The following is a 20,672-nucleotide window of genomic DNA, read 5'->3' on the forward strand; positions in this document are numbered from 1 at the left end:
GCATTTGTTCACCCAGGAAGTCCTCCCTTTTGCAAGAGCGGACACACTGGTCTGTGGGGCAGTAGATGTAGGCCCGGGGGGATCCTTTTATTTCAGGAAGGAGAAGTGGTATCTGGCAGAGGGAAACCTATGCTTCACATAAGAGTGGGGGGTGTCAACTATCCTTCAATAAAAGATCAATTTAAAGTTTTAAAAAATGGGGAATCCCTGGGTAGCTCAGCAGTTTAGCGCCTGCCTTTGGCCCAGGGCGCGATCCTGGAGTCCCGGGATCAAGTTCCATGTCAGGCTCCCAGCATGGAGCCTGCTTCTCCCTCCTCCTGTGTCTGCCTCTCTCTCTCTCTATCATAAATAAATAAATCTTTTTAAAAAATCACTAAAGTTTTAAAAAATGATGGGCAGGACCCAGGCTCTGTGGAGGACAAAGACACCAGGTTCCAGACACTCCTGTCCTCTCCTGGCCTGTGGACGTCAGACGCCCTCAGCTACAGATGTTCGCGAAACTATCTTCTGGTAGCCCGGGGAACTCTGGCTTTCCAAGATGACTATGGACCCAAATCAAGTCTTTTTTTTTTTTTAAGATTTTATTTTTTCATGAAAGAGAGAGAGAGGCAGAGACACAGGCAGAGGGAGAAGCAGGCTCCCCAGACCCCGGATGACGCCCTGACCTGAAGGCAGACAGATGCTCAACCGCCGAGCCACCCAGGTGTCCCCCAAACCAAGTCTTGAGGGGCCTGGGCAGATTTCAGCCCCTGAGAGTACGAGGAAATTGGAAGAAGGAAGAAAATGATTAGATGCAGATGTACAACTTGGACTGACCGAGACTGGCCGGGATTGCTGGCGGGGCACAGAGAGAAGCAGAGGAGGAGAGGGCCCCTGGGTCTCCTGACCACCGCCACGGCCTCTACGAGGCTGCCCTTGCTTCTCGAGAGGCCACCACCTTTGACAGCAGCGAGCCGGGGGCCTGGGGAAACGCGAGCCGTGTCATTCGCGGCCGGAACGCAGGGCCAACCCGCCCGGCCACCGTTGAAGGGGTCCCCGAAGCACGGAACACACGGACAATGGATGTTCTTCAGCCCGGAGAGGAGGGAATTTCTGACACCTGCTGCAGCGTGGGTGAACCGGGGGGCCTGATGGTCAAGGACACGAAAAGACAGATACTGTGTGATCCCACTCGCTCGAGGCATCGGAACTGTCGAATCCAGACACCAGCAGGGGGAGGGGGGTGCTGGGCGGGGGTGGGAGGGCAATGGGGAATCCTGTCTAACGGGGACAGAGTTTCAGTTTTGCAAAATGAGCTCTGAAGACGGTGGCAGTGATGGCCGCGCAGCAGTGGGGATGCATTTAGTGCCACCGAGCTGTGCTCTTCAAAACGATGACGGTGGAGGGGCACCTGCGGGGCTCGGTTAGCTGGCAGCCGCCTCTCTGTCTCGGCTCAGGTCGTGATCTTGGGGTTGTGAGCTCCGGGCCTGGCTTGGGCTCCGCGCTCAGCAGTCGGCTGGTCCCTCTCCCCCTGCCCCGCCCCACTCCACGCACTTGCTCTCAAATAAATAAAACCTTTAAAAAATTATTACAACGGGGGCAGTCCCAGTGGCTCAGCAGTTTGGCGCCGCCTTCGGCCTGGGGTGTGATCCTGGAGACCTGGAATCGAGTCCCACGTTGGGTTCCCTGCATGGAGCCTGCTTCTCTCTCTCTCTCTCTCTCTCTGCCATGAATAAATAAAATCTTTTTTAAAAAATTATTACAACTGTAATCTTTATGCATATTTTACTGTAATTTCTGTAATGCCCTCTGGAAAGGAAAAAAAAATGTGTCTCCCTTTATTTGCCTTTCTTAGTTCAAGGCACCAACTTGTGGGCGACCTTCCCGCTTCACTGGGCAGCATCCTGGGAGTTCCCAGAGGAAGGAAAGCTTGGGGCGATAGGATACTTTTTGGCCTGGAAAGGGCCCAGGGGTGATGGGATTTTCTCCCAGTTTCATAAACTCTCTTATAGGGCATCTTCATTTTTGAAGTTCAAAAAATAGGTGTTTGGGGGCACCTGGTTGGCTCAGTTGGTGGAGCAGGACTCTTGGTCTTGGGGTTGTAGGTGTGAGCCCCGTGTGGCTGTAGAGAGGACTTCGATATATTTTTTTTAGAAGTTGGAGGTGGGGATCCCCGGGTGACTCAGCGGTTGAGCGCCTGCCTTTCGCCCAGGGCGTGATCCTGGAGTCCTGGGATCGAGTCCCACATCGGGCTCCCTGCATGGAGCCTGCTTCTCCCTCTGCCTGTGTCTCTGCCTCTCTGTGCCTCTCATGAATAAATAAATAAAATCTTAAAAAAAATAATAAGAAGTTGGAGGCAGGAGGTGGTGGGGAGAGGCCGGGCAGTCGCGGAGGCCGGGTGTCGTCCGAGAGCTGTGCAGCTCCGGAGAGGGAGGCCGCCTCCGCCGATGCCCCCAGGGCCACACTGAGCTGCGTCTGGAGGCTGTGGCCGCAGCTTCGGAGGCACTGACGCTCCCCGGCTTCAGAGGTGCCAGAATGTTCAAATTCAGAGAAGCAGCTAGCAGCCTGGTGGCACCTGCACCGGGTTTTGTGTGATTCTTCGAGTCCCAGTCTTCCTTTGCAGGACTTTGATGCCAACTCAGCATGTGACCCAGTATTTTGCTGATTCACTCGACAACTATCTCTGTGTCTGACGAACGTCAGCCCCCAGCTGACTTCAGACACCTGCCGACGGCAATACTAGGTCTGGGGGAACCCGGGCCCTGACCCCAACCTGCACACTTGCTGATGGTGGGACCTGGCCAGAAGCCAGATCTGTGGCCCTTCGTGGAGGCAGGTGCAGTGCTTAGGACCTGGCCTGGAACTTACCAGAACATTTCTCATTTCAGTGGGGGACTCTGAGTTTTTTTTCTCCGAATGACTCCTCCTGCTTTGACAGTGTCCGCCTTTAATTCCACCATCAAGGACACTGGAAACGTCACAGGTTGATCCCAAACTTTCAGGAGTGATTGGACCCAAGGTCTCTGTCCCTTTTCATGCTCTGTGGCATTGGCACTTGGTCCAGGGCCCTCTCAGGGCTTCCTGGCTTTTCTGAGCAACTCTGGCTCTGGAAAAGGTGGCCACCTCTCCCACCGCATTTATTCCTAGAAACTTCTGGGGGCTACCACTTGGTGAACTAGCCTCGAGGGCATAGTTTGAAAGATGCCTTCTGTCCTGCCAAAGCACTCGGGTCACATCTTTCCCCCAGCCTGCGGACGAGGTCATTCTAGGCATTGGAACAAACGTCCACCAAAACTCAAAATCTACTGCGTCTATAGCTTGCTTGAAGGAAGACACGGAAAAATTAGTTTGGTGTGAGAGACTCTCCAGTGCAGAGAAGCAATTCTGTTCTGTGCGTGGTTGGGTGAGTGTGTGCATGTGGGCTCCGGCAACGCACCTGCCCCACTAGAGCCCCACTCTTAGCCCAACACCCATAAAGAGCAGAAAGGCCGTCTGGGGAGGCTTCACCTGCTGGCATCCCCTTTCCCTGTCTGCATGGCTTCCTGGTGGCTCAGGACCCCTCTCGACGTCTGTCCCTTGCCAGTGAGGCCCTGCTTCCCCGAAGGACTGGCTGGCTGCCTGGGTGCCATGGGCCCTTACCCCACCAGCCAGAGGCCCAGTCCAGGTGGCATCTTGCGCAGCACGTGGCGTCAGGCCCCAGCAGGTGGGTGACTTTCACAGAGCTCCCCTCACCAAGACCACGTCCCTTCGGGTACGAAGAGGGCCCCCTCGCTCAGGATCCTCTGGTCTGATGGGGTATCGGAGGGCAGGGTGGAAATGTCCCTAGGCACAGGGCAGCCGGTGTCTTCCGAGTGGTCCAGGAGACAGGACAGGCCTGACCCCAGCACTCACGCCACCGGTGCAGAGAACCAGCACGAAGGCTTTCCCAACGCCCGGGGACCCGGCGCTGCTTTTGTGGAAGAGCAAGCATGGTGGGATCCCCGTGTCTGTTTTGCCCACGGTCTGCAGGTTTACAAATGTACCTCACAGGACATCTTCCTGAACCTCCCTGTGCCCTGGGTCCTGCCCTAGGTCCAGTCTGTCCAGGGGACCTCGGCTGCCAGTGGGCCTGCCAGGCGCTTATTCAGGGATCGGAGGACAGAAGGGGTTGGAAGGTGCCAGCTCAGAGCGAATGCTGTGAAGGAGGCCACAGAGCCACTTGAGCAAACCCCCTCTCTCCAAACCATCTATCGTGAACTTTAGAACTAAGGCAGTTTTGGGGCTCCATTGGTGGAATATGTGATGCTTGGGGTTGTGGGTTTGAGACCTACGTTGGGTGTTGAGATTATTTTTCTTTCAGAGAGAGAGAGAGAGAGAGAGAGCGCGCGAGCGCACACAGAGGCGGAGGCAGAGGGAGCAGCAGACTCTCCGCTGAGCAGGGATTCCTGACACAGGGCTCCATCCCAGGACTCGGATCATGACCTGAGCCAAAGACATGCTTCACCGACTGAGCTATCCAGGTGCCCTGGGTGTTGGGCGTTGAGATTAAAAAAAAAAAAAAAAAAAAAAAAGACAAGGCAATTTCAAAGTCAAGATGGTTGTTCTTGGCCCCCTTGGGCCTCACTGTTCCGCGTGTAGACTGAGGCCCAGGCCTCACCTGGGAGCTCCTCAGGAACTCAGCAGCTCGCCCGCCCGCCTGGCGCAGGCCACGACGCCAGGGTGTCGGCAAGATCCCCGCTGGGCCGTCCGGGGAGGGTGCCACCCCGACCCGGAGATACCTCCTCGCTCCCAGCGCGAACTGCGGTCCGTGCCCCCTTTGAGCCCCGGTGCCACGTCACCCTTCCTCCCGTGGTTGCTGTGCCTCTCGGAGGAGCTCTCCAAGGGCTGGAGGGCAGCTCGGATGTGCCCAGCAGGTGGCTGCTGAGGGAGCAAACTCAGGGCTTGTACCGGGCCTGCTTGTTTCCCCGTCAACTGGATAGCAGGGGTGTGCCCCCGAAATCACCTGTTCTGGAGGCAAGGGGGCCTCGGCTCGGGACCCACTCACATCTTTCCTGTCATTTCTCACACTTGCTGACCTCCCCCCACGAGAGAATCCCTCTTCCTCACCCAGGAAACCAGAGACCAGAACTCAAGTGGCTAAAGGGCGGGAACAGTGAGAACTGGCCTCCCCAGAAGCTCAGGGGGTCCCCTATGCGGGGACCTGGCCCTCCCAGGGGACGCCAGTTCTGGCAGCCGAACACCAGGCCTCTGGTTGCCTCCTGCGTGGAAACCAGGCCTCCTCAATGGAACCTGCTGCCTTTCTCTGCACCTCCCAGCTTTGGTGTGGACCCCAGACCGCCCCGCCTCCAGATGCTCAACTCGTGGCAGCACATGAAGCAATGCTTCCCATTCTGAGGCCCCCAAACCTGTGGCAGACGTGAGGGGTCCTGGGTGGGGTCAGAGACACAGGGTGGGTCCTGGCGCAGGGAGCCCCGGCACAGCCCCTCGCCATCCTTCCAAGGATGTCCTCTCTGGAGGTTTTCCTAAAGGACCACCCTCACCTGGAACAGTCTCTACACATCACTACAGGCCTTGAGGATCTTCAGGCTTGGACTCTGTTGACATACCTCTATAGGACTACTTTAAACATGTTTATTTTAAAAAAATATTTTATTTATTTGAGAGAGAGAGAGAGCATGAGCAGGGGAGAGAAGAAGTAGGCCCCCAGGAGAGCTTGGAGCCCGATGTGGGGCCTGATCCCAGGACCCTGGGGTACCCAAGCCAAAGGTAGATGCTTACGTGACTGAGCCACCCAGGCAACCTCAGCATCAGTTTGTGAGAGGCTTTCTCATCGCTGGCCCAGAGCCCTGGTCCCGGGCCCAGAGCATAAGGCCGCTTCAGTAACCGCCCCCTCGAGGCTCTGGGCCGGCGGGCCCCACCCGGACAGGGCCAGTCCCACCAGGACCTGGGAGGCCTTGGACACCGCCTCCTGTGTGCCAGGGGGTGTTTGGCGCCCCCCGCAAGGTAGCCCCAAGGGAGACCAGGCCGGGCCTGCGGAGCCGGGCCGGAGGACAGCGGGCATGGGCTCCGCAGTGCGCAGGGCAGCTCGGACTGGGCGGCCCCCACCTGCCCGGCCAGGTCCCCTCCCCGGCCTCCTGCCTCAGGCCCAAGGCCACGGCGCCCTGACGCCTTCCACGGAACCTGGGAAGGTGGGCAGAGCCGAGCTCGCTATGGCCCAGGCTCCTGGGTGCTGCCGCCCTGCCGTGGCCGCGCCAGCCCCCCGGACGCCGCAGGCCTCAGGTCCCACGAGCTGCATCCCGCCCGCCTCTCAACCCCCGAAAGTGGGACCCCGTGCCCCGGCCCCACGGCCAGTGCGCCCGGGACCCTGGAGCCTTGGCCGGAGCCCGGGAAATCCCCGAGCGGGCACCGCCTGCCTCTGGTCCGCTCAGCAAGGTTCCGTCCTGTTCTTTAGCCCGTGGGCTACGATCACTTACGTTCCACGAGCGACCCGTCGCCCTGGCCCCGGCTTGGCACGAGAGGCCGCCGGAGGCGGTGTAGTGACACAGGGCGTCCCTGCCGGGGGCTCCTTGGGTGAAGCATGTCCGCTCCCACACGGGAGCATCGGCCTGTGCAGAGCAGCAGGGTGACAAGCACGTTCTGGTTTGGACAGGATCTTTGGTTCCACTTCGGAGCTGTCAGCGACAAGAGGGGAGAGCGCCGTCTTCAGCCTGACATCCCAGAAGCCGAAGGCGCTCCACCACTTCCGCCGGACATTGCATCCTATCCGTTTTTAACAGGCCGAGTTCTCAGAAACGTAATCAAACACACGGACTAGGCACGCTCAACCGGGACCCTCGGGGCTTGCGAACACTGGCTCGCTAAGCGCATTCTCAGGGTCGTTAGCCAACTGGGACCATCTTTGAATCCAAGCAGTTTTACCAGCTTTTATTATAAACACCAGCACATTTCAAGTTTCCTCTTTTTGATCACAAATATAGGACTTTTTTCTTCTCCTCTTAAGTATACAGCATGAGACGCAGCGCCGGGGCTTCCTAGCTCTTACAGAAATCTCCTTACGTCGAGGGCAGGGTCAGCACCCCCAGACCACACCCTTGGCCGAATCCCTTGGTGGATTACACAGGACACGGACTCCAAAAAGATGAGATCTGTACAGTTTTGGATCCCAGGACGACCTGAGATAGATGCCCCCCACCGGCCACATGAAATGGCTGCGCCGCAAGAGTACAGGGCTGGAGCCGCTCCTCCAGGGCCCCAGACACCTCACCCCTTCTGTCTGCACGCGGCCTCGGACTCGGTGGAGGGCAATTCGGGAGGGTCCCAGATTCGAGAAGCAAGCAGAGTAAGGACGGCCGGATGGCCACTGGAGGGCCGTGGCCCTGCTTTCCCTTCTGGGGATGTGGTGGAAATGGCAACTGGTTGGCAATGCTAGGGACAGCCTTATCTCGCTTCACCTATGTTAAAACTCAATATTTGAAGCTCTGTGCTAGAATTTGTTTTCTTTTTAAGTTTCTTCAAATTTAGATTCTCAAACCAAGGATTCTGAAATTATCTCTGTGAATACAGGCCCAACAGGGAAACTATTTGGGCCAGGAGTTCTCCATATGCCACCACAACCGCCCCCTACCCCACCCCAGGCTGGGGGACCAGGGATACAAGAGTCACTTGTGCTTGTAGGGGAGGAGTGCTGCGGACTAGAGGGCACACTTCCATGCTCCCCAGGCAGGGTGCTGTGGAATCACGTGGCCAAGCGTCTGTCCCTGGAAACTAGAGGCCTTTCACCACATTGCTGCCCTCACAGGCACCGCCCTGTTTCTAGAGGGTGAAGAATGATGCTGGGCTGGGCATTGGAGGCCCTCAGCAGGACGCCCTGCACTGTGTGTCCTCTCTTATGGAGCACAGGATTTGTGGGGCAATCAGGAAACACCTCCAATCCCTGCAGCACATTTTACACCAATTCTGGGATTTGCGTATAGGTAAGGGGAGGGGATGCTGCTGAAAACAAGTGCAGGAACCATTCCTACTCTGGGTTTTCGAGGCTTAGGGCAGGAGGAGGACAGGAGGCAACGTGCTGCTTCAGACCCATCTGCAGCCCTATCTCTGTGGGTGAAGTTCCCCGCGGAGCACTGAATCTGAGGCCATCAGCAAGCTTGACCATCTCGGTTCCTGGAAAGAGAACCATCCAGGCCTTGGCTGGGCCTGGCCACCACCCACATGGCCACCATGACCGTGGTCCCCGCCTCTCCTCTGTGAGCAATCCACCAGAATCATGTCTTACAAAGAACAGACTCCAAAAATATATATAAATAAATAAAAACCTTAAACATTCTTACAGGGATCTTAAAGAACAGAATACATGTTAAAAACTTCAGTAATTTATATCAATTTTAAGCGGTACTTTATATACAATGGGGGAAAAAACACATGCATAGTCCAAATACAATGTTGAAAACAGCATTTTCATAACAAAAAACCCCGAACACTAAGTGTTAATACCATGTACATGAATTCAAGAAGGACCACCCTTTTTGTCTGTTGCACACAGTTTATTTAACAATATGATATAAGAAATGAGTTGGTACTTTACCATTCTATACAGTGATTGAATCTTCTTGAATTTTCTTATTTATAGTAATTATAGCGCTTGCATGATTTACACTAGAATTGCTTTTCCTCATTTCAAGTTTCACATAGAAGAAAGAAAAGAATGCTTCTTCTCTATTAACATTAGCATGGTCTAAGAGAGTGATCATCCCTATTTTTTGTCTAAAACCAGTTTTATCAGAGAAACAAAGCAACAATTTCTACATCTGCAAGACAAGAGTTTGGCTTAAGCCAGTATGTATAGATAGATGTGTGTGTGGGTGTGTACGTGTGTGCACGCAGGAGCCAATTCCTATCGTCCAGGGGTAATACTTGGAGAACGCCCACAGAGTTCACTATAGAAAAAAATCTTCCCGCAACATCAGAAAGTTATCGGGATACATTATAAGCTTGCATTATTTCAAGAATCAGTTTCTGAATATTATTTTTCTTCTCACTTTTAAACATAAATGTTTAAAGTCTTGAAAATACAAATAAAAAATATGAATATAATGAACTTGTTTTTCCCGTTAAAAAAAGGCATGAGTCACCAATGACGACAAAAAGAATCAAACAAAACCCCCCTCCCCCCAAAACAAAAAAACAAAAACAAAAAACAAAAACAAAAAGAGAGAGAGAGAGAGAGAGAGAGAGAGAGAGAGAGAGAGAGAGAGACCAGATATTTAAATCAACTGGTTTTTAACAAAAAAATATATTCTTTGTATTGTTTCTTTAAACAGCAATCTACCCTTCCATGGCTTGGAAGTAGCAGTTCCATCTAGGGATAAAAAGAGCCTAGATGTCTGGATTTCAGTACAAAAGGTCCAAGAACATGAAAGGGGGAAAAAAAAAAGCGATGCTCTCACAATGCTACAAACCCTCCACAAACTTTTCTAGGGTGTCTCCTGTGGTGTCGCCGACCAGGGACAGCTCACTGGACAACGCACTCCTGTTGGGGGTGTTCAGCTGTGGGAGCATTGCACTCTGTTCGGGGTTCCCCAAGTGTCCCTGATCTATGGAGCTGGCCATGGTGACTGCGAGTCCTGGGTGGGGGGAACCAGTCTGGGGCGACACATGGTGTGGCGAAGGCTGGGGCTGTATCCGTGGCGACGGGCTGGAATGTGGAGGCTGGGACTGGGGCCGTGGAGACTGGACAGGGGCCGGAGACCGCACCTGGCTACTGAGGGATGTGGCCATCTGCTGGCCGGGGAGGTGCGAGGCCTGTGGCTGTCCTGAGAGCATGTGCTGCTGGGGGCTCATGGGGTTCGGCTGGCCCGGGGACCCGATCTGCTGCTTCATCTGCTGCTGCTGCAGAATCCGCTGCTGCAGGGCCTGCTGGATGTTGGGGGTGCTGTCTGCCCCCAGCCCCGGCTGCCCCATTTGGCCAAGCTGTCCCATCTGAGCCGCCATCTGGCCCATGGAGCTGCCCTGGATGGGGAGGTGCTGCTGCATCCGCTGCTGCTGCATGGCTGGGGGGTAGCCTCCAGGTCCTTGGGGCTGCTGGAACTGGCCATGCCCGGCCATGCCCCCAGCCATGCCCGCGCTGCCCTGCTGCTGCTGCTGCTGCTGTTGCTGTTGCTGCTGCTGCTGCTGCTGCTGCTGGAGCAGCTGCCTCCGGAGCATCTCCCGGTACTGTGGGTTCATGCTCGCCATGCTGGGGTTGTGGCCCGGGTTCATGATGTTCAGGGCCTGGCCCTGGGGGTTCAGGCCTCCCATCGCCTGCTGCTGCGGGGGCACGCCGGGCCGGGGCCCGCCGGCTTGAATGGCGTTCAGGTTTTGTAGGCCAGGCTGCTGGTGCAGGCCGGGCTGGGCCTGGAGGCTGGGCTGGGGCTGCAGACCGGGCTGGGGCTGCAGGCCAGGCTGACTGGCCACATACTTGGCTGTGCGCTGCTTGATAAAGGCCGCCATCAGCTGAGGGTTGGACTTGAGGATGTTGAGCACTTGCTGCTGCTGCTGCGGGGAGCTGGGTGACTTCAGGGTCCGCAGCAGGTCCTGCAGGGCGCCGGGCGAGATGCTCCGGGGTGGTGGCTGCACGCCAGACATCCGTGGCCCGGCCACAGCTGGCTGGGCCTGCATGGACATCACCGGCCGCGGCATGCCTGGCATCGGCTGCTGCTGGGGGATGGGCGCCTGCTGCCACTGCCCGGGCGGCAGATTGGGCATGACAGGCCCGCTGACCTGGTTGGGACGGGGCACGTTCAGGCCCACGGGGGCCATCTGGCTCACCGGGGTCACCATGCCTGGGCGCCCTGGGGGCATGCCATTGTTGATGTTCACCCGGTACAGATGCTGCTGCTGCTGGGCCTCACGCTCAATCTGCCGGGCTGCTTCCACCGCGGCCGGTGGGGGCTGGGCAGGGGGCGGTGGGGCCGGCACCTGGTTGGTGGGCTTCCCGGTGGACACCGTGGTGGGGGGCTGAGTCCGGGCCACACTGGGGAAGCCAGCTGGTGACATGCTCACGGGCGAGGGCTGGGGCTGGGCTGGGGGCTGCGGCGTCTGGGGTGTGCTGGGCTGCTGCGTGGGGGTCCCAGGCGGAGCTGAGGTAGGGGAAGGCAGACTCTGCTGAGGCACATTGCGGGTGTTCATGGTGGCCATACGCCGGCGCATGAGCTGAGCTTGCTGCAGGCGGTGCTGGATCTGCTGCTGGCGGAGCTTGTGTTTGATGTTGAGGCAGAAGGGCACTGGGCATTTGTTTTCTTGGCAGTGTTTGGCGTGGTAGCAGCAGAGGGCGATGAGCTGCTTGCACACTGGGCAGCCCCCGTTGGTCTTGCGTTTGCAGCCCTTGGTGTGCTGTACCACCCGCTTCATCTTCTGGCAGGACGGCAGCGAGCAGTTGGCGTTGCGGCACTGGCAGGCGTGCACCAGGGACTGGATGCAGCGCTGGATGCTCAGACGCCGTGACTCCTGGGGGCTCTTGGACTGTGGCTCGCCCTGGCTGCCGCCCTCGTCGTCCAGGCCCAGCCCCCACTTCACCATCTTGTGGGCATGGCTCTTCGTGTTGTAGCAGTTGATGCAAAGGTCGTAGTCCTGCAGACAAGCACAGGGCACAAGCTGTGGTCAGCACACGGGGCCTCACGTGACCAGACGGCTGGTAGAGGCTGACAGACACCATAGAGCTACCCCTGGAGCCTCACACCTCACCCTGCCCCTCCCAGTCCTACAGTCTCACGGGCTCTTGAGCGTGTTGCTTGACATGTGTCCCCTCTCCTTCCTTCCTTCCTCTGCTGCTGGGGAATGCCACCCAGACCCACAGGGTCCTGCTCCCATACCTGGCCCGGGAAGCCTGATGGTTGCTCCCAAGCTCACTGAAGTGCCACTGGCTGGGTTTCTAGAAACCGGGCCCTGCTCTCTGGGGCTGCTGGGTGCTCTAGTGCATCCCCAGAACTCTGCAGGGTGCCCAGAGGCCTTGACCGGAAGACAGTCCCTGGGCTCAAACCACAATGAAAAAATGCGTTCACAGGTTTCTTAAAAGTTGCTTGTATCTGGAGGCAGACTGCTGTGTACCAGGCCTGGAGAAGGAAACCCTATGACTGGGACCAACTTTTTTTCCAAAAAGACATGAAGATCCCAACAGTGGGAAGTGACAGAGGACAAAAGAAGGCTACAAAAAGTGACAAATAAAGACAAAAGCATTATGAAGCCCTATCTACCCCCTCAACCCAAGATCACAGAGCTGTTCCTATGGACTGTGACTCTGGGAACCATTCTGAATGCGGACTCCAGCAAGGTGAGGACTGGGTGGGGGATGGGAGTGTGTGACTATCTGTAGGGGGAGATGGGGTGCCCGCAATAGCCTGCTTCACCTCACGTGAGGGACCCAACTGGGGAAAGGAGAGGCCACACCCCTTCACACAGGGGCCAAGACCTCTGCAGAGGAAGCCAGCGTGTGCAACCATGGGGTCCACCAGAATAGGACGTTGTCAGCTTCTCGGCAAGGCTAGAATTTGAGGCAGGAATAAAGGTTAGGATCCTGGTAGAGCTGAAGCACAGCCAGCACCTCCTTCCTGCTCCTACCCTGGACCATAAGGCCCATGGATGCTCCTGACACACAGCCAGTATTAGCAAAAAACAAGGAGTAGGATAAAAGTGCTTTGTCATATCTTCCTGAAAAAGTCAGGTTAAACACTGCCTCCTCTAGGAAGCCTGCCCATTCTTGCTTCCCTGGAAGACCAGCCCTTCCTGCCACACACATCGAGGGCCCCGCTGTCAGGCTTAGTTGGGTTGGGACCATACCATGGCCCCTAAGGGAGAAAGCCTCCTTCCTTCCTATAATGAAGGTGTGCTGTTGAGTCTGCAGCCGGCACAGCCCAAATCGACTAGGATTCTCTTATTTGTGAACTAGAAAACACCAGCCTCATGACCAACAATGCCCTAAGAGGACCAGGACGTAGATGAGCCTTCTTCATGTAGTCATTTTGCCCCCCCCCCCCCCCCCCCCGAAAATCCCAACCATTTCATGGTTCAATCTGAAATGCTCATGCGCCGATGGCAGAGAGGGCTGGAGAGTGACCGGCAGACCCCAATCTTGGGCCATGCCAGCAGGGCCAGAAGTTCTGTGAGCTGCAGACACTCCCTGCAGGGAAGGAGAGGGTGCGGGCCTACCTCGCACACGGTGCAGTGCCAGCGTGTCTCCACGTGGTGCTTGCACTCGTTGCAGGTGTAGACAAAGCGGTCCTGGCCCTGGGTGTGCAGCTCCACCAGCATGCACAGTGTAGACCACTTGGACCGACGCAAGGAAGAGAACTCCCAGTGCTTGTCTCTGGCGAGGGTGAGGAAGGCGTCACGCCCATCCATGAGGTCACAGCTGAGCAGGGGGTCAGGGTCAACGATGGGGGGCAGTGTGTTGATGACGGGCCCAGCGTGCAAGTGGATGACAAAGAAGACCTGCAGGGGAGAGTGGTGTCAGCCCACAGGGAGAGCAGGGGCAGTGGTGCCAAGGGGGGGCTGGCCCCGCAGGCCCAGGGCTACTAGGACCTCTGGGGTTGAGCCGGGCCATTGGGGTCAGGCATCTGCATACAGCCGGGGGGCTCTGCATGGACCACTAGCAGCACTCCCTCCCTCCCTCTCGCCCCCTCAGCTCTACCTCTTTGTGCTTCTCCATCGTGGCATAGAGCTTCTGGGACAAGTCATTGGACACGTTGGGCATGCTGGGCTTCTTCTTGTTGGCTCGACTGATACTGCTTTTGTTCTTATTGGTTTTCTTGTTGTTCTTCTTCTTGGCATTCTTGCTGTCGCCCTGGCTGCCCTAAAACAACATGCCAAGCTGCTGGAAGGGCCCGGCCTCCTTTCCTCGCTGGATGCTGGGCCGGGGAACCCGCAACAGCTCTAGGAGGCCCAGCCGAGGGCAGGAGGCCGCTGTCAGGAGATGCCCCGGAGGATGCGAGCAGCGCCAGGGCTGCAGCGGGGACACCTGGAGGTCAAGGAAACCCCACCCACGCCGTAACAGCCACACAGCAGGCACCTCTCAGAGGAGAAGACACCCGGTATGCTAGTTTGGGCGCTGACAATAGAGGGGGTACAAACTATTTCTCCTAGTTCCCTGCTCTCTACTGGATCCTGCCGCTCCAGGCCACATCCTGAATGCTCAGTCGCTGATTTTTTTTGTCTTGCAGACAGTTCCAAATATCCACTGTGCACAAGAAGGGGAACGGTGCCAAGAGAAGCTGCTGCGGGGGTAGGAGCAGAGTTTCCAGAATGGCCTATCCATGTCCCAGGCAGAGCTACCCGAGGTGGAGACCTCTCCTTGCCCTTGCTCCCACCCACCCCGAGTGCTGTAGCGGCTCCTGCCCCTCAGTTCAAGCGCTCCTACTCTGGAAAGAACTTGGGCTTGGAGTCATTTAGGTGCCAGGGTAGAAACGTTCACCAGGTCTGGTCAGAAGAACCTGGTTTTCAACAAGAGGAAAGAGAGGGAGAGACAGACACACTCTGGGTGCTGAGAGCCGGGTGGTGCCCAAGGGACACAACCCCAGAGAGGGGCCAAGGTGAGCAGCAGTGGTCAGTGGGGGGGCGAGCGAGGGCAAGCCAGCAGTGGGAGAGACTGGCAGTCTGGGAGCTCAACAGATCTGTTCACATTTTCTGTCAGCCTTTAAACCATTCTAAAAACTATGCTTTTAAAAAGTTATAAAAGAAATACAATCACTGCACAAAGTTCAGAAAACATAGCCAAATAATTAAAAATATATATATATATTCTTGCCCCCCCCCCCAGCATTTTGGTTTTTCTTCTAGGAGTTGTACCTATGTGTCCCCGCTGCGGTGTTTCTTCCCATGGAGCTGGGGTCATACACGGGACGCTGCAGCCCGTCCCCCCCGCTTCCCCCAGGGACGAACACTTCCAATGGCAAAGCAGCAGTCCGGCCCACGTACTGTCCGTAACTCTAGCCCCTGCCTGCCACGGGGTCCCGTGGTGTCTCCACGGTGGGACCCGCCTGCTGCCTCTGTGAACTGGACGCCGGAGAATGTCACATCTCTCCACCACAGGCAAATCCCTGATGTGGCAAAGGCTGGCTAAGGGTGCTGCCACCAGGCCAGAGGCAGGCACATCCTCCTAGGATGGGACACTCAGCTGGGGCCTGTGTCCTGCCTCAGAGCCCCTCTGGAGGCAGAGGCCGCTCCACCATCCAGACGCAGACCTTCTTCTCCCTCCTGTGATCCCCTGCCCCAGAGCCCCAGGTTCATGTTCTCACTCAGGCCACCTCCCATCTGAGGTGTAGGCAGCAGCGGACATGGAGACAGACCCGAGCTCACAGCCCAGCTCTGTGCTCTCTCTCTCTCTTCCCCGTTTCCACTCAAAATCAGCCCACCCTTCAAAGGTCGGCAAGTAAACAGGATCTCTGGGAGCCTCCCAAAGACCCCAGTGGAACAGTTTCTCAAAACCTAAATCCTCTGACCTTCAGGAGTGTGGTCATCTGCTGTCGGATGACAGATCCTGCCTCTAAGGAGCCCCAGCCAAAGGAAGTGGGCAAAGGCCAGCCCTTGGGCTCTTCCAGGGACCCAAGCTGCAGACCTCTGGCTCTCAGGACCTGACTTGCACAACAGGCATCCCTGCAGCCAGTCCCTGACCCTCACCGTCCTCCTCTCCTGGGTAGAGGCAGCAGCAGTGACTCAGCTCTTAGGCCCCTGGCCCAGCAAGAAGCTCCAATCCAGGACTTTCCTCGCACACTTTAACGATCCACCCCAAGTTCTGCGGCTGTTACTCTCAACATAGCACATACACCCTGCTGCTCCTGTAGCTGAACCTAACCAAAACCCCCATGCTCTCTTCCTTGGACATCTGAGCACAACACGCTTGCTCCCAATGTGAGTCCTCACATATTTCCTCCTCCTGCTGGCAGTTCCTCCCCCAGGACTGTCTGGTTCCTTCTCACCAGGTCAGCCTCTGCCACCTCCCCAAACAGGCCCCACTGGAAGCAGGTGCACACGTCCCATACCAGTGTCCGTTTCCTTACAGCTCCTACCGCTGTCTCAAGATGCACTTGCTTTTCCTACTAGAACAGGCACCCCATGAGGGTAGGCACGGAGTCTTCTCTAGCTCACCGCCACATTGATGAACACGGAGCCCACACGAGGTGGGACTTGGCGAGCCGGTGGGTGTACCACGGCAATGCCGGATGGAGGGCTGCTGGGTAGGGTGGGCTGGCTTCTGACAAAATGAAATTAAGAGGCCTGGCAACTGAGGGTTTTCTTTCTCAGGGAAGATCTATAGTTAGTGGCCTGGCTGCTGACCATGGGCACCCGGCTGTCTGCTCTGGGCTGCCTAGCAGGCTGCCCTCCTCTCTCACCTCTCTGTGCCTCTATCCTGCCTGCCCCACTCAGAGATGCTAGAGCCAGCACCTCCCATCTGCCTTTCCCAGGTGACGTCTCTCTAAGCACCCACATCTCAGCTCAGCCCACACGGAGGAGGTGTAGGCTGTGCCCCAGCTCCAGTCCCGACCTGTACTAGCTGGTGACAAGTGGAGAGCACATATAAAAATACCACCAGACAAAAAAGGTGCGAGTCCATCCCTGGCACGCGGCTGGGCCCCCAGTGTCTCTGTACCTCTGTGGTCTCACTGGCCGCAGTGCTCTCCTCCTTCTTCCTTTCTTCCTCTTCTTGCTCCAGCTCCTTAATGCTCTCCTCTAGCACATTAGGCCAGAAGTCACCCTCAAAATAGGGCAGCTCCTTGGCACTGGTGAGCCTGTCTTCAGTTGCCTGTTTGAAAATGTCCTAGAGAGTAAAGGAAGCACAGCAGGTAAGAGGGAAGTGAGTGGTGCTCCGGGAGGGGTGCAGGGGCCGTGCCTGGCTGAGGACAGGGCTACTTTAAGACTGCCAGCTACAAATCTAGGTGGACTGCCGATGAGGTGCTTCTACATCCTTTCTCTTCACACTTATCCTCTTTGCTTTTTACTCATCACACGTGAATACAGCTCTAACGGGCACAAGTGCGAGAGGAAGACAGCCAGCAAGCCGCCACGCCCTGCTTCGACCCCAGGTACCTTGTAGTCGTGAATGATCCGTTCTGCAAACGCCTTGTCCAGCATCTTCTTGTACCACTCCTGCAGGCGCTTTGGTTTGGGGATTTTCTGATCAGGGGGGTGGCAATGGAAGATATAGTCGTCTCCTTCACTTGGGGGGCAGGCCCAGATGTGTCCTGTTACATACCTGCAGGATACATAGACATAATTCAGACCAAAGTGCCGATGAAAGCCTCCCTGCTTCCAAAGAGTAAGAGCTGAGGAGCAGGAACCAAAGCAACGACACAAATAACTAGGAAAAAAAAAAAGAAAACAAAGAAATTACCACGTTTGCAACAAAACAGAACATGCTTAGACAAGTTCCAAACCAGCATGGAGGGGAGGGGTGCATGGGGTGGGGGGTGAGGCCGAATCTCCACGTGCAAGGGCACACCCGGACATTGGCCCTAAGATGCTCCCTCCCAGGGTATATGTGCCAGGCAGGGGTCGAGGCTCCCAGGGGCACGGAATGGCTTATTCCCAGGAACGTGCCTCTTTTCCTAACTACTACTTCCTGGGCAATGGAAAGGCAGCTGGGTATTTATCGCTAAGGAGCTAAAGTCAAAATAAACCTGTCACTCTGTTAGGGATGTGTCAAATACCTCTTAACTTTTTCAAATTTGGGAAAGGATGTGACAGATCTAGAACACTGAAACAGAAAGAAAAGCAGATGCAAAGACCAGTATCTCATAGGATTCCATTCATATGAAATGCCCAGAAGAAGCACATTTATAGAGAGGGAAAGTAGATTAATAGTTGCCAGGGGCAGGGGTGAAACAGGGATTAACAACAAATGGGTGGGGGTCCTACTACTGGGGGGTGGGGCGGAGGACAATGCTCCCAGACAGACTTCAGCCACGGCCACACTGCTCAGCGAAGTTACTAAAAATCACTGAGGTGTACACTTGAAACAGGAAAATTTTATGATACATAAAATATGCCTCAATACAGTTAAAAAAAAACAACAGAGAGACTAGAATAGGAAAAAAAATGAGAAGAGCAAAGAAGGCAGAGCAAGCATGTGCGCTCTGCTGGGGAGCCTGAGAAAGCATCCAGGAGGGGGCTCGGGAGACCTCTGAATTGATCTGAGGACATCAGAATAAAAACACAAATGACTTAAAAAAACAACAACAACATACTCTGGTTATTTCATAAAATACACAGTGAAAATTAAAAATAGAATTTTTATTAGTTTTGAATAATCTAGATTAAACTCACCCCAATTTCTTCACATATTCTAAGTATCCAATAAGGATCTCGTGGTAAACAGCTGTCCGGAGGCATCGGGGCCGGAAGAAATGAATACTGTCCAGATAAGATATGTACACACGCCTGGAGAAGCAGGTGGGAAGAAATTCAAGTTTGGGGTATCCTCCAAACTTGAAACCAAACACCAACATCCAAAAAACCCTCCAGAAATAAATTGTTTTCGTAGCATTTACACTGCCCATAGACAAGACATAAGAAAACTCTCATCACCAACTGCCAGTGCGCATGAATAAACGATCTCATCCCTGACCAAAAGCAATGGATCGCAAAAAAAAAAAAAAGAAAGAAAAAAAGAAAAAAAAAAAGGATTAGGAGAGAGGAAGGGGAGAGCCATGGAAAGGCCAGGGCCAACTAAGAAAAGCCTCTACCAATTCCCTCACCTGGATTCTTGATCAAATTTGAAATAACTCTTGGCAGAGGCACTTCGTTTTTACAACACTTGGGCCCACAGGATGATCCCCAACCCCTTCTCTGTAGGTCTACCTACCCCCGGTAAGACGGACAACAGCAAGACCAGGACTGGAACCCATGAGTCCTCACTACACAAAACATGCTTTAAACAGTCACCAAAACCCTTCATTACTCACTGGCTTAGTTGAAAACTAAAGTAGTCTGGTTAGTTAGGTGTGGCTTATTTGATTTAAATCCAGTTCTGGGGCACACAGGTTCTCTGAGACACTTCAGGGCTTGTTCTGCAGCAACACCACAGGCCCAGGGACATGCACCCAATTGGGGAAGGGGGTAGGCTACCTTGTGTTCGGAGGGGGGCAATCAGAGCCATACTCTTGCACATGCATCCCGAAGAAGCACACATCCACTCCATCAATTTCCTCAAAAGCAAAGAGTGCTTTGGTTCGATACGGGAAAGATTCAGACATTTCCCCAGAATCCACAAACCTGAAATAAAAGTCAGAGCCTGAGGTTTGCACGTGTCATTTTTTCTACAAGGTGCCTGATAAACGAGACCTGCTGCTCTAAACCCACTCAGTACAGAGGAGCTGAAGGCCTGCTCACCTCTGCTGCCTGCTGGCCCAGAGCTCTGCCCACCAGCCTGGCCTTTGGCAGTTTGGGGCTGTGACCCTATTTTTTATGACACAGTCTTGCTCAGCCAGGCATTTTACCACCCCTGACGATTATGGAATACTGAGAGAAGAACTGACTATACATCACATGCTGAAAAACCTTTAAATTATACAAACTCTAAGCTTATATTTTTAGTAATCTCTATACCCAATATAGGGCTCGAACTTCCAATCCCAAGATCAAAAGTCACATGTGTTACTGACTGAGCCAGCCAGCTGCCCAGAATTATACAAACTCTAAAGCCTTGCCAGAAAGTGGGGCTTTTGTTAACCAGTTACGGGACCCCTCAAAGAGCGCTTCACAAAATAGCATGACATCTGCACACAAACCGTGACTTCATCCCAGGCTTGACCTCCACAGTCTTGTCTGAGCTGGCCACCACACGGACAAACACCTCCCCGGCTTCAGGATGATTCTGTCGTCGCAAAAACTTGTTGACTCGGTCTTCCAAGTGGTTGCCCAATCGTGTGGTCTGTAGTCCTGGAAAGTCCAGAACAAGCAGGTGAAGAGGCTTCGGATGGGATATGGAGAAGGTGGCTAAGGCCACAGGACCCACCTTTCTCTTTCGGTGCAATCTGATTTTCTAAGGATTAATGTTTTCGAAATCCAGAAGGGACCTAAGGCTGTCCTATGAGGTTAGCGTTTTGTAAGGGAAAGGTGGGCTCTGGAATCTCAGGCACCCCACACACTGATGATTGTTGTCATTTAAATGCCCTCATATTTCCACTGTTTTTTAGCTGCAAGGTCAGAAGAGCCACAAAGGCAGACAGAGGGCTGTTGGGTAAAGCGGATGGAGCCAGACACAGGGGCCATGCAGCGACCTGGCCCCAGGTGCCCCCATGTGGCTCCTTGGTGTCACAGCTGTGCTCACAGCCAGAATCCGAGCTGTAGGAACTCTCCTTTCCTGCCCAGCTCAGAGGAGTGGGGGCAGGCAGCCTTGGGATCTCATCCCAGGCAAGAACTCATACAGCATCAGAACTCGCTTTAGCCCTGGACCCCCTCTCCCAAGGATCCCCCAAGTGTGGCCCCCGTGACAGGACTTGTCCAGCAAGCTACCCCAAGATAAAATATTGGCCACAGAATAAAAACTCTTCACACAAGGGAAAAAGATTAGAAGGAAAAGCTACAGAAAGTTAACAGTGATTACTCATAGTTATTGGGTTTTAAAAGCATTTCCTTCTTTATATTTACTGACTTTTAAATACTACATGAATGAGAAATATTTTAAAAGAGCTATTTGGGATTTCCTAAGATTCCTTAACTGAAGTCAAGGAATACCTGGAAAATGT

The 20,672-nt window shown here is 54.8% G+C and overlaps 1 protein-coding gene across 2 annotated transcripts in view; it reads right to left on the reverse strand.

Moving 5' to 3' along the window:
* Nucleotides 1–6,855: 6,855 nt before the first annotated feature.
* CREBBP (CREB binding protein) overlaps nucleotides 6,856–20,672 on the reverse strand; it is a 129,382-nt gene continuing 115,565 nt past the window's right edge. For both annotated transcript variants that reach the window (XM_055341378.1, XM_055341377.1), the window contains 8 exons: nucleotides 19,713–19,863; nucleotides 19,051–19,197; nucleotides 18,250–18,363; nucleotides 17,014–17,179; nucleotides 16,577–16,744; nucleotides 13,622–13,783; nucleotides 13,141–13,422; nucleotides 6,856–11,565 (listed from right to left, as the gene is read on the reverse strand). In XM_055341378.1, coding sequence (XP_055197353.1) covers nucleotides 9,409–11,565; nucleotides 13,141–13,422; nucleotides 13,622–13,783; nucleotides 16,577–16,744; nucleotides 17,014–17,179; nucleotides 18,250–18,363; nucleotides 19,051–19,197; nucleotides 19,713–19,863 — 3,347 coding nt within the window. In that variant the 3' untranslated portion in view covers nucleotides 6,856–9,408. The remainder of the gene's footprint in view (nucleotides 11,566–13,140; nucleotides 13,423–13,621; nucleotides 13,784–16,576; nucleotides 16,745–17,013; nucleotides 17,180–18,249; nucleotides 18,364–19,050; nucleotides 19,198–19,712; nucleotides 19,864–20,672) is intronic.

Source organism: Nyctereutes procyonoides, unplaced genomic scaffold (genome assembly GCF_905146905.1).
Source record: "Nyctereutes procyonoides isolate TBG_1078 unplaced genomic scaffold, NYPRO_anot_genome, whole genome shotgun sequence".
Taxonomy (NCBI): Eukaryota; Metazoa; Chordata; class Mammalia; order Carnivora; family Canidae; genus Nyctereutes; species Nyctereutes procyonoides.